The 13,476-nt window shown below is 40.9% G+C and overlaps 1 protein-coding gene across 1 annotated transcript; it reads left to right on the top strand.

The window, feature by feature from the left end:
- The first annotated feature begins 6,645 nt into the window (after positions 1-6,645).
- Positions 6,646-9,476, top strand: LOC143593771 (xyloglucan endotransglucosylase/hydrolase protein 31-like). The gene is made up of 4 exons (XM_077073286.1): positions 6,646-6,939; positions 7,192-7,292; positions 7,404-7,621; positions 9,036-9,476. Exons 1-4 carry the CDS (start codon positions 6,741-6,743, stop codon positions 9,400-9,402), a joined length of 885 nt encoding a protein of 294 aa, XP_076929401.1. The 5' UTR covers positions 6,646-6,740; the 3' UTR covers positions 9,403-9,476.
- Positions 9,477-13,476: the final 4,000 nt, after the last annotated feature.

Here is a 13,476-nt window from a genome sequence, read left to right on the forward strand (position 1 = left end):
AGTGGCACACCCGCAAGGAAATGGTGAGGTGGAAAGAGCAAATAAAAGCATCGTCGAAGGCATAAAGAAAAGACTCTTGAAACACAGATCCGGCTGGGTGGACGAGCTTCCGCACGTCCTTTGGGCAAACAGAACGTTGAAGAAGGCCAGTACGGGAGAAACCCCGTTCAGCCTCACTTATGGCACTGAAGCCATGGTCCCGGTCGAAATTGGTCTACCCTCACCAAGGGTCTTGAGTCAGCCAGAAGACAATGATGCGGAAAGACGGTTGGATCTTATGCTAACCGAGGAACGCAGAGACTTAGCCGCAGTGCGTGAAGAGAACTACAAACGACAAATGCAAAAGTACTACAACACGCGGGTAAAACTCTGCAACTTCAAGGAAGGAGACTACATACTGCGTAACAACGAGGCTTCGAACCAAGAACGCCCAGGAAAGTTGGCCCCGATCTGGGAAGGGCCATCAAACAGGTTCTGGGAAAGGGCGCATACCGGCTCGAAAGGCTCGATGGCACTCCCATCCCAAGAACATGGAATGGAGCTCAATTACGCAAATGTTATATGTAGATCAATTCCAAAACTTGTAAAGAAAAGGCCAAGAGCCACTTCTAATGGAAATGATTCTCCTTTCATAATGTGTTTACCTTTATCCTTATGAACTCCCCACTGGTGCCGGTATTTACCGCATAAATGAGGAGAAGTAAGTCATTGCGTGTGGAAGGCGGCAAAACCCGCATAAACACAACGTTAAAAATAAGGGAAACCTACACGCAGGTATGATGTAAGTAAAGTTTAGCCATCTTTGTAAGTGCAAGTGACGGTCTTATCCGCACAATCACAAATAAGGAAGCAAAACTTCAAACTATCATCTACCACGTTCAAAGTTTATCCTAAAAAAAAAAAAAAAAAATACTTAGAAATAAGGATAAGGAAAACCTACACGCAGGTCAGGTATGGTTAAAATTTAGCCATCCTACCAAGTGCAAGTGACGGTTTACCCGCACAATCACGAAGGAGGAAGCGAAACTTTAACCCACTATCAACCACGTTCAAAGGTTAACTTATCCTAAATACTTAGAAATTTCGAGGAAAAATGAGGAAAACCTACACGCAGGTCAGATGACGGTTAAAATTTAGCCATCCTACCAAGTGCAAGTGACGGTTTACCCGCACAATCACGAAGGAGGAAGCGAAACTTTAACCCATCATCAACCACGTTCAACAGGTTAACTTATTCTAAAAAACTTGGAAAATTGCTAACTTAAACTAAGTCATGAGCTTATAAAGCAAGGAATCCAAAGAAGGAAATAACAATCTTATCCGCAAAAAGATTTATATTCCAATGATATATTACAAGAATGGCCGGGTTACTACCCGCCTGAAAGAATAAATCTATACAAGTCTCTTAGCAATGGAAAGGGATCTTCAGGATCAAGCTTCAGGGCCGCTTCCACTTGGACCCGCTCCGTCAGAAGAACGGGGTGGTTCGAGGAACGCTTTAAGGACAGCTAACCCATCATCAGCAGCAGCTACTTCGTCCACCTTTTCCACCACTGGATGCGGGAAGGCGGCGTATTGGTTCAATGCTTGGTCATAAATGGCTTCGGTATCCACATCGAACAAAGGGAAGTTGGAAGGCGGGACGCCTTTCTCAACAAACCCTAGACCCAGCAGGAAGCCGGCCTTTTCCCCATCCTCATGAGAAGCGTTGAGGGCTGCGGTCATAGCATCATCGTAAGAGGTCTCTGAAAAGACCCGACGCACAACCTACAAAGAAAAAATACAAGTATTAAAACCTTTTCTTACAAAAGAAAAGCGAGAAGATAAAGCTAAATATACCTGAGGCAACGCTTCTCGAAGAAGCCATTGGAGGGCAGCTTGAGCTTCGTTATGGGCGCGTTCGGCTTCGCTCTTGTTAAGGTTGGCAAGTAAAACTTCCTTTGCGGCAGCCTCTTCGACGCCCTTAAGCTTCCGCTCGGTGTGGTCAAGCACCCCTCTTTGGTCCAAGATTTCCTGGAGTTTCTTGGCATCCTCCATTGCCAAGGCATCATGAGCGCGTTGGAGAGCCTCTAATTTGGCCTTGAGCTCCTCATTCTCCACACGCAAAGGCTCAGCAATGGCTTCAGCCTTGGCAGCCCTCTCGGTTGCGTTTCGCGCAGTCTCCCTGGCCAGCCGAAGCTGTTCATTCACAGCTTGGGCAGCCTTGGAGCGGGCCTCGAGTCGCGCCTGAACTTCAACCTCGAGGGCCTTGAAGGCCTTCTCCTTGTCGGCGGCAGCTGCCGCCAGCTGTTGGTTCTCCTCCCGGAGAGCACGCGCCTCAGATACGTCCTTGGCGCGAGCTGCTTTCAACTTGTCGTTTTCACGACAAAGCAGCTCGACGCGCGGCTGCATCCGGGCTTGGAGAACCCGAAGCTCATTGGTTAGCCTACCCTCCTGGTAGCTAGCCATGGCTTCCCCCAACGCACCATGAGGAGCAGCGTGGCGAGCCCAGTCCACGCACTCCACAGGGGTACGAAGGGTTGTTCCTCGGCGTATGTTCCATCGCGGAACATACACTTCATTGGAATCCGACACTGCAAAAGAAAAACAAGACATACCATAGGGAATAGAGTTCAAACCGTATTCGAGGAGGATGGGAACCAGAGACGCATCTTTCCACACCCGGCTCATCCCTAACATGACCATCCCGGACTCCGCAAACCGGTAAACCGGAGATTGGATCCGGGATATCTTCGAAAACCATTCCGCCTCCTGGTAGTTGGGGGCGTGAAGGCTCGGTATCGCTTGGCCATTTTTAAACTTCATGGCAAGGGGGATGGCGCGGGCAGAAATGTAGAAGAATTCCTGCTTCCACGCGCGAAGACTGCGCTCGGTGTCGCAAATCTTCAGACCCTTAATACGGGTCGTCAGGGTGTACCACCCTTGGATGCACCTCCAGGTATAGAAGGTCATCAGGCGGTCCACATGGGGCTCGATGCCCAAAATCCGGCACACCCACTCAAAATGGCGAATCTTGGCGATCGCCATGGGGTGCAGCTCGGTCAAATGGACACCGTGCCTCTCAAGGACACGGTAAACAAATTTTGTCAATGGGAATCTAAGATTCCCATAGACAAAAAATGCAGCATAAACCCCGATCTTGCCACTGGGGGCATCGTACACGGTCTGGTGGGATTCAGGAAACTCAGGCTCGAGATGATCGAGCATGAACTTCCTGACAACATACCGGTACTGATCGCCGGGCAGAGCACACTGGCACTCACCAGCAGTACCCCTGTCGTCAGCTATAGCTTCAGCATCACGAGAAGACATTTTTGCATAAAGAAGAGTGATTTCGGGAAAATGCTTGCCTGAAAAAGGGGAGTATTTGCCGGAAATCACTAAGAAGAAGAAGAAGAGTGAAAAGTGTGAATTGCAAATAACCCTCTCCCCCTTTATATAGTAATCGCAATTAATGCGGTGAATTTAATGCGGAGGAGAGAGAAATCAAAGGTGCAATGAAACTATGACACGTGGCAAAAAGCAAGCTGGCAACAGCTGTTGAAAGGACGTGTGCCAGTAATTTCGCGGCCACGCGCCGGAAAAATCATGCCCACGCGCCTGAAAAAGCGACTGGAATGACCATGTTCTGTCACGTCACCATAACTTCCTGCACGTCCTGACACAGTCAGAAGAAACCGTCACACGACGTTTCAGATGTTTGGATTGTTCTTATCCTCACCAACCTTTCGAATTTCAAAATTCAAAATTCAAAAAGATTCAAAAGTAAGCGGGAAAATACCCCTTACCTTGGCAACCAAGTAACCATAAGACGGATGCGGGTACAGTGTTAAGGCAAAACCTTCCACATACCTAGCACCCGCAGGGAATTGAAGCCAAGAATACCCCGGCAACAAAGTAACTATAAGACGGGTGCGGATACAGTGTTAAGGCAAAACCCTTCACGTACCTAGCACCCGCAGGGAATTGACGCCAGGAGTACCTTGAAAGTAAAGTAACCGTAAGACGAGCGCGGGTACAGTGTTAAGGCAAAACCCTTCACATACCTAGCGCTCGGCAGGGAATTGAAACCAGGAAGGATCTTCTGGGCAATGCTTGTGGAAACGGAAATAACATCCCCGCATAGCGGGAACGTCGAGAACTACATTGTTTGAGGCTCCAGGATGGAATTGGTGGTTTAAACATAATTGATCACTATGTTCAAAACCACTAAAACCTCAAGGAGAATCCACACAAGTGAGACTCAACGCTCCTGACTTGCGAGAAGGTTACATACCTACCCGCATCATACCCAAAGATCAAGCAAAAAAATCGGGAATTTTTGCAAGTGACATTAGGAAACCCGCGGGAAGAATCCCCACGGAGAACCTTAAAACTAGAAACCCTTTTCAAAACCCCTTGCTCAAAGTCCAAAAGTTCACCTCACTTTATTAAACATTCATGAGAAGAACATTGGACTGGGGGGACTTGAAGAGGTAGGTCCCAGCAGAGACCAGTTGGTCCCGCAAGACTCACCTTGAACAGGGACGTCTGCGCAAAGGCCATCTGCTCCCGCAGGACCCACCATGCTCATAGGATCTTACGCGCAGTACACAAGCTGAACACGCAGGGAAAGCCTCCCAATGGTGAAGTACCCCGCCTGTTCCCGCAGTTGCGGATACAAGCCATCAGGAAAGGCTACCCGCAGACAGCAGGGCTACACGCACAAGACACTAGCTACTTCAGTAGTCACATGAAGGAATGAGCAAGGCGGGAACAATCCCGCCTAAATGAGCCAGTCTGATTCTGAAAGATCTTTTGTACCATACCTACCAAGGTATGGATAGGACAGACGATCTGACCAGAACAGCCCATGAGCCAATCACAGGGTGACAGCTCATCGACAACAGGGCGAGGAGGAGCACCCTCTAGTACTGTTTGTCACTATTAGCCGCTGCCTAATCACCAACCCTTACTGAGGAGCATGCGCGGCCTACAGTTGGTGGAATAGTGTTACTGTTGGCCGTAACCTATTCACCAACCAGCATGGCCTGCGTACAATCCACAGTAAGTAGGACGTGCATAATCTACAGTTGGTGGAATAGTGCAGCCGACTTTGTTACTGTTGGCCGTAACCTACCCACCAACCAGTATGGCCTGTGCATAGTCCACTGTTGGTTGAACAGGAATACTATTCAGCCGGCTGTACCTTCTAGGAAACCTACCTTCGGCTATAAATACTCCAATATCTTGGAATGGTAAGATCATCTGCTATCCAGTTATCTAGCAATCTCTTAATATACACTTATATTCAGAGCAACCTAGTCTGATTCTCACGCCGGAGGGTGGTCACAAGGAGGAACCCCCCCTTCTCAGTGACGAGCTTACGGTGTTTGTTTTGCAGGTCTCCTGAAGAACAGCCTTCTCAGCTAGACCTCATCCGTGGGAAACATTACTTAACCCCCAGATTATCTATAATCTGTACAGGGTCACTTAGTGTTTCTTCATTAGCCTAAATCCTTGATCCTAGAAAACTATTTGGTATTTTAAAAACTACAAATCTCAACCACTAGATCATAGATCCAATGGCTTAGATTTATTCTTACTCTTCCTAGAAAACTATTTCTTTTTATTATAACTCACCCTATATAATATATGCTATAAAACTTTTATTAGTTTTTGAAATTTATAATTAATTGACTTATATTTTTAAATATTTAGCTTTATAAAACTTGTTCAGTAACGTACGTAATAACTAATACTTGTATATGACTTGTCATTGTTAATATAACATTCATCGACATTAACGTTGTGTTTTATAGTTTGTCCTTCTTATTATATTCGTTATAATTTGTTTTGAAAATCGAAGGTTTTAATTTGGCCATACATACATGGCACGATCAATCAACAGTCGGGCTGTTTTAGCGTCTTTGATCAGCATGTTCTTTAACTTTTCACTTTTGCACATTTCTTCTTGATTGATTTGCTTTATTGTTTTAGACGATATCTCTCACATAATTTATTAATAATATATGATATGAACATATAAATAATTGTATCTTTATTCTTTATATCGCGTGTTAACGCTTTAGTTGTTTGAGAAAAGAGTATATTCACACAATGCATAACACACTAACGATATCATTAAGAAGATGTATTAAGTTCATTAAGACAGTTAGCCTAAGATAAGAAATTCTTTTCTCATTATTCATTAATTTCCAAATTTTGAGATAGTTCATCATTTGTTATATCAATCTCTTGGTAAATTACATATATATTAACATAATATCAATTGAAATAATATATAATAAATTTGTATATATGAATTATGTAATTGTATGGGCTAAATTATTTAATTTTATTTTTCATTTACTCGTAGATCAATCATTTTAGTGAAGTACTGAAGTGTGTCATTGTATTATTAGATGATCAATCATTTCAAAGAAGTGTACCAACAATGAGCTAATCAACCAAAAAGCAAAACCACAAAAACAAAGCCGATCAATATCTTTTCCCCACGTATCAAAAATACTACAAAACAGTCTTTTGTTTTTTTCCATATTTATTATCTAAATAAATAACCTATAACTTATTTTTTATATTAATTTTATATAGCAACTCTACCTAATTGCAAAATTGCATGCATGGGGTCCCTATATAATCTCCTTATTTATACCTTGTCTCACCAAATGTGTGGTTTATATTTCTCCCTATATCTATTGTACTTCCATTTAAGCACACCATAACAACTCATCTGTGCCATGGCTCTCTTTCTCCCTATTCTTCTCTTCATGGTCACTACTTCAACCAATGCTCAAGGCAACCCACCCTCGCCTGGCTACAACCCTAGCTCTACGGTTGATACCGTCACCTTCGATCAAGCTTATCAAACCTTGTGGGGCCCACAGAACCAACGGTTCGACCAGGGCTCGGTCACCATTTGGCTTGATAAGTCTTCTGGTTAGTACACACCACTATTCGTATATATTGTATCATCTTTTATTGATGTTATATCATGTTCTTATAATTAATTCAGCTTTCTATAAATTTTCTGTCTATATACGCAAACTCTGTTTTACTTGATATAATTGGTTAGCAAGATATTAGCAGTAACAAGTTATCCCAATTAGCACGAAAATTTATAATAGCGCACATGTCATGCGCGTTGTAATTCGTGTGATTTATATAATATTTGTAAATTTTATTCGACAGGAAGTGGCTTTAAGTCAAAAGAATCGTACGAATCAGGTTTCTTTGGGACCGCGGTTAAGCTTCACCCCGGTTACACTGCTGGGGTCATCACATCATTTTACGTACGTATAAAAGTTAAATGATTACTTGCACCCCAAATAATTGCAAGTTTTCATACTTTTCTTTACATATATTGTGCTTTTTGATTAACTAATTATTATACATTTGCATAGCTTTCAAATAACGAGGATCATCCTGGAAACCATGATGAAGTGGATATTGAGTTTCTAGGGACAACACCGGACAAACCGTACACGTTACAAACAAATGTGTACATTAGAGGAAGTGGAGATGGGAACATCATAGGACGAGAACAAAAGTTTCATCTTTGGTTCGATCCTACCGAGGATTTTCATGATTATGCTATGTTATGGACACCCAAAGAGATAATGTTGGTTTTCTTCTAAATCCTCTTCTTAAGTGTTATTTTTTTTTCAAATTTACGTTCTATAAAATTTTATTTTGTGGGTCATGTCACGTGTGACTCATAAAAAAAAATAAACACTTTTGATAACGAAAGGGATGCTTTTCTTATATATTGAAATCATTTAAGAAAAAAACACATTTTTGCAAGTTTTGAAAGAATATTTTGTTGAAAAGTATTCCCGTAGATGTTTAGCTCTTAATTTTCTTATATAACGGGCTAATAAACTAAAATTAAAATGCTGCCAAAAATTATTGATACAGGACATGACGATCAAAAATTTCGTCACAACTAGGGTTTCAAAAGTACTTAAAAAATAAATTTTTGGTCACTAATTTTGTTGCAAAACATACGGCGTCAATTTCCTTTGCAAAACAATGTCATCAATTTATTATTGTCACATCACTGTTGCGGATTAGTGACAGGTCTATTTGTCAAGGCCAAAAGCATCGCAACTGTCCCTTGCGATGGTTTTGGCAGGCTCAAACAACCTTTGCGAGTAGTAGTGGTATTAGAGAGGAAGGGGCACCCATATGGGTAGGTTGTATGGCTTCCAAACCACATGGCAAAACCATCTCATCCCATGTGGGTAAGGTGTATGATTCATTCCATGGCAAACCTTTGCCACACAAAATTGTTTCATTATTGACCATTGAATAATTAAAATGAATTAATAAAGTTTTAGTGTACTTGTGGGTAAGTGTTGCTTGTAAGTTTGTGAGTTGTGGGTAATTAAGGGTAGAAATGAGATGGCGGTATATGATTGACCAATGCATGGGTAATACCCATGAGTGCCCCTCCCCCTCTTATATAGACAGCTATGATTTCATTTTCTTACATAACCAAAGTAAGTTGATAATTATCTTCTTTACATAACAATGTAGCTAGAAATATTGGATGGCCTATTATAGAAAAGATGGTTAATTACTTTATAATATATATATATATATATATATATATATATATATATATATATATATATATATAAACCTAGTAACAAGCATATATATGCATCCTGAACCTTGATATCTTTCACTACGTAATTTGATATATCCTGCATATAATTGCATGTCGGTGTAAAAGAGGCACTCTTTTTTTTATATATTGAAAATCTAGAAAAAATCGTTTTGAAAAGTATATTTTGATAATAAATTATGGGGTTAGGTATTGCATAAATTTGTTGAAGCATTTTTATTTGATATATATATATATATATATATATATATATATATATATTTGTCACACTCCATTATCATACACTAATTACACTCATAAGATTCTAGATTGTTCATCGATTACGACTTTTTTGGAAATTGTTGTAACCAAGAATCAATGTGAAAAACATAACTTAAATATTGCAATATTTGGATATGACATGTAGATTTTTTGTGGACGATGTCCCGATAAGAAGGTACCCGAGGAAGACTGATGACACGTTTCCTTTAAGACCAATGTACGTGTACGGGTCGATATGGGATGCATCTTCATGGGCCACTGAAAACGGTAGATACAAAGCGAATTATGGGTATCAACCTTTTGTTGGTAGGTATAGCAACTTCAAGCTCAAAGGTTGTGCAGCGGGTTCTGGACAATCATGCCGCCCTCCATTTGGTTCTCCATCCACTGCTGGAGGGCTGAGCCGCCAACAAGTGGCGGCAATGCAATGGGTTCAAAGGAACTACAAAGTGTATGATTATTGTAGTGACCCAAAAAGAGACCACAACCAAACACCTGAGTGTAAAATATAGGATTTTGTTCTAAAGGGTGGGTTTGATATTATATGGATCCGAAATAATTATAATTGTACGTGCTTGTGTTTTTGTTTCTTTGGTGTGTTGTTTTTGTCATTATGTAGAAAAACTATATAAAAAAATGTAAGTAACTAAATGAATTATTAAGAGTGCTTTCTCTTAATTTATAATATGATTGTTGTCACTTTCAACATTAAATAATACATATAAATTATTAAAATGGTCATGACAACACTATTGAACGGAAAATAACACTTCCTTCTTTTTCCTACAGAGACATTATACAAGGCGTATTTAATAAATAATAATTTTATTAAAACACTGTGAAATATGTATAATACATTTGTATGCAGTGTACGTTATACTGATTTAATACAGGAGAAAAATAATGAATACACAGTTAAGTTATTATTTTATGTGTTACTAATAAAACAAAAGATATGAAAATTTATTCGGGTTTTGTATTTCTTAACTTAACAGTGGTTTCATCATATACGACCTTAATTACGTAAAAGCCGTCAAACCATGTATTATTAGATGAAGTTTCAATAAATGGTTTTGTTTTCTATTGTACCATACAAAAGTAATGTAGTAAAATTAAAGGTAAAAAATTTTAAGAAAAAAATAAACTTGAGTAGTTGAATGTGTTGCCTATTTTATACCACCAATATTTACCTCACTTGCATTGTGGTTATACTACATAACAAAACGTGTATTGCGTACTTTTATTATGCTACGTAACTTTACCATACAAATGAGACAAACGTAAGATAATACAGAGGCAGTCGTTTAATTATAGTTTGATTAATCAATCTTTCTGTTCATACTTATCTCGTGACTCGTGATGTGGTATTTCCTTACAAAGGTTATCATTATATTTTTGGGTTTTTTCTCTCTTTTAGAAATGGAAGTCTTTTTTGTATATCAGTTTTGTAAAATAAAGTATTATGTTTCTCTAAATGTGTTTGTTAGATATATTGAATAGACATTAGGTCGTACAATAATTAATAATAGTAGATGATGTTATATTAAGGGTCTTCCTAACCACACCGCACACCGCACCAGACGCCGCGTATAGCCCTTACTGTGGCGGTTTATTCGACGTGACTGATTTGATCGCTGACCTCGACTTCGACGGATGATTTGATTGGCGAAGGCTATCGTTGACCGCAATTACGCCGCGTATAGACCATAACGTTGCTTTTAGTCCTCTCAATTATTTAGGTTGATTCCCAGACTTGTGGTGGTATACATTAGCATGCAAAGTGTCGAAGTTATTTAGTCCTCTCAATAATTTTGGATACATACAAAGTGTCCAAATTCCCAACTCAATAAAATGTCGTGGATGTTCGACGGTTATTTTCCGAGTCCGCCGAGGACAAACGATGAGTCAAGTATTCCGGATTTGAATCAGGCGCCGCCGGGGTTTGTAGATTATGACCGGGGGGGGCGTTACCAAATTTGAACCGGGTATCGTCACATGTTTATTTGGGTTACCCGCCGTCATTAATTTATGAAAATAGATTTGTTAACAATATATTTTGTTAGGAATATTTTGTGCACGACTAACCGGATTGGCATTTGGCGCCTAGCAGCAGTTCGTACTTGTCACAGCCTGAACATGATTACGGTCAGCCGCCATGTAACATCCCGAAATTTCCAAAAATGATATTAATTATATTACTTAATAATAGAGGGAAAGTTTACTCGGGTTATCGGGATATAAATAGAGTAGGAGTTGGTATGGGTCGGGCTAGTGTTGGGTAATGGATATGGGTTATGGACTTGGGTTATGAACGAAGGAAGGAGAGTCCATGGGCTTAAGCCCATGATCCCTAATATAAATAACCTTAACCACCATTTCTCACATATTCCATACACACACCCAAAACACACACAACCCGAACCAAGATCCGAAGGCGAAAACCCGAGCTTGTTGGTGCTGGAACGTCGTGACGGACCAAAACAACATCAAGGCTTAACCGGGTTCGTAGTTCGACTCGTTCAAGGTACGTTTATAGTTAGAAATCGTTCGTATAGGTTCGATTTGATTTGAGAAATGATAGATCTGAGTTTGTATGGTAAAAACGAATTCAACAAAGCTAATCTTACTGAAAATGGTTATGATTTGATGGGTTAATCGATTGATAAAAAAGAACCCGTACCTTTATGCCTAAATCGCACCCTCTAAACATCGATGTTAGGTCGATTTGATAGTTGGGGTTTGTAGGCGCTGGTCAGACGATTCCATGGGTACCTAAATCGAGTTATTTGGTTAAGAAACGAAGGATCTAAGAGCGAACAGAACCTGCAGACGACAACTTCGCCTTCATCTGGGCAACTTCGCCTTCAACGCGACGAACTTCGCCTGCAAGTTAAGTTCGCCTGATGAACTTCGCCTGAAGCCAAGTTCGCCTAAGGTTTAACTTCGCCTGAAGCCAAGTTCGCCTGAGGTTTAACTTCGCCTAAAGCCAAGTTCGCCTGAGGTTTAACTTCGCCTAAAGCCAAGTTCGCCTAAGTTTTAACTTCGCCTAAAGTTAAGTTCGCTTAGAAAATAAATTAAAAACCTAATGGAAAATGTGTTAAGACAGTTAATGTAAATAAAATTTCTCCAAGCTGACCTGGCAGCTCGACCCCAGCCAGGGGCTCTGCCCCTTGGACCCTGCTAGGGGCTGCCGCCCTTAGACCCCGCTGCCAGGGGCGCTGCCCCCGAACCCCCGTTCGTTGTGGGTAGTAGTTAAGACTGGAAAGATGATATGAGTAGTGATAGTTGTTTGATACGTGTACTTGTTATACAGTCAGCCGTGCACAGCTGAAGAAAGGGATTACGATTAACGGTGAACGTAACCGTGTTCAGGTGAGTTTCTAGCCCCATTCCTTGTTATGTTTTCGGGGCTGTGTGCATACTCGATGTGTTGTTAATACATTTATCCTAAGTGATAAGTGTATGTCATATGTGATATGTGTGATAGATATGAATGATTGTTTGTCGGTACGCGAACGATCTTCGGATATTGCGCGTACTGTCAGATTAAAAATAAAGGTACGAATATTATATATCGAAGATGTATGAATATTTCAAATGAATACTTGTCGGGGCGTGAACGATCTTCGGATATTGCACGTAATGACAAGGGGTATGGTTGTTAAATGAATGAGGTAAAGAATGCCTAGAGTGTTCTTATGTTATAATGTAAGTATGTGTATATAGGTACATGAATGGCATGTGAGTTCTACGTTCGACATAGTAAGTTAGGATGGCAAATCCCTCTAGCTTCTGTCGGACATAGACTCGGCTGGTAATGGCGTAGTTAAGGACTGCGAGCCTTATACGTGAAGTAGATGATACATGTAAACGTAGATAAGGACTGAGAACCTTATACGTAATGTAGATAGGCGTCAGCATAGGAAAGGACTGTGAACCTTATACGTGCTGTATTTGTAGCATAGGGGAGGACTGCGAACCTCGTACGTGCTATGAATTAGGTTGCAACATAGGGAAGGACTGCGAACCTTGTACGTGTTGTGGATGTATTTGAGCATAGGAAAGGACTGTGAACCTTATACGTGCTGATTTTGTAGCATAGGGGAGGACTGCGAACCTCGTACGTGCTATGAATTAGGTTGCAACATAGGGAAGGACTGCGAACCTTGTACGTGTTGTGGATGTACTATGGTATAGGGAAGGACCGCGATCCTTGTACGTACCATAAATGGTGAACATAGGTAAGGACTGCGAACCTTGTACGTGTTCACGACCTTGAGTACAGGTATAGACGGTGAACTATGAACGTACTCTCGGTAGACTGAGGCTAGTGATTGTAGATATGTATGTATGTATGGTAGCAAGTATGTATGTAGAACAGAAGGGTAACTAGTGAAGTATGGATATGTATCTACGGATATGTACGTATGTGTATGTATTGTATGGCGTTCGATTAACTAGAACTCACTCAGCGTAGCTGACTTTTAGTATGCACGCAGGTGAGCTGATTATAGAGTTAGCATGAGGATGACACACGGCATGGATTGAACGGCTGGCATCTGAAGAAATAAGTAAAGATGTTTTAA

This window comes from Bidens hawaiensis, unplaced genomic scaffold (assembly GCF_021521415.1).
Source record: "Bidens hawaiensis isolate Kalapana, Puna unplaced genomic scaffold, B.hawaiensis_p1.1 tig00042753_1, whole genome shotgun sequence".
Lineage (NCBI taxonomy): Eukaryota > Viridiplantae > Streptophyta > Magnoliopsida > Asterales > Asteraceae > Bidens > Bidens hawaiensis.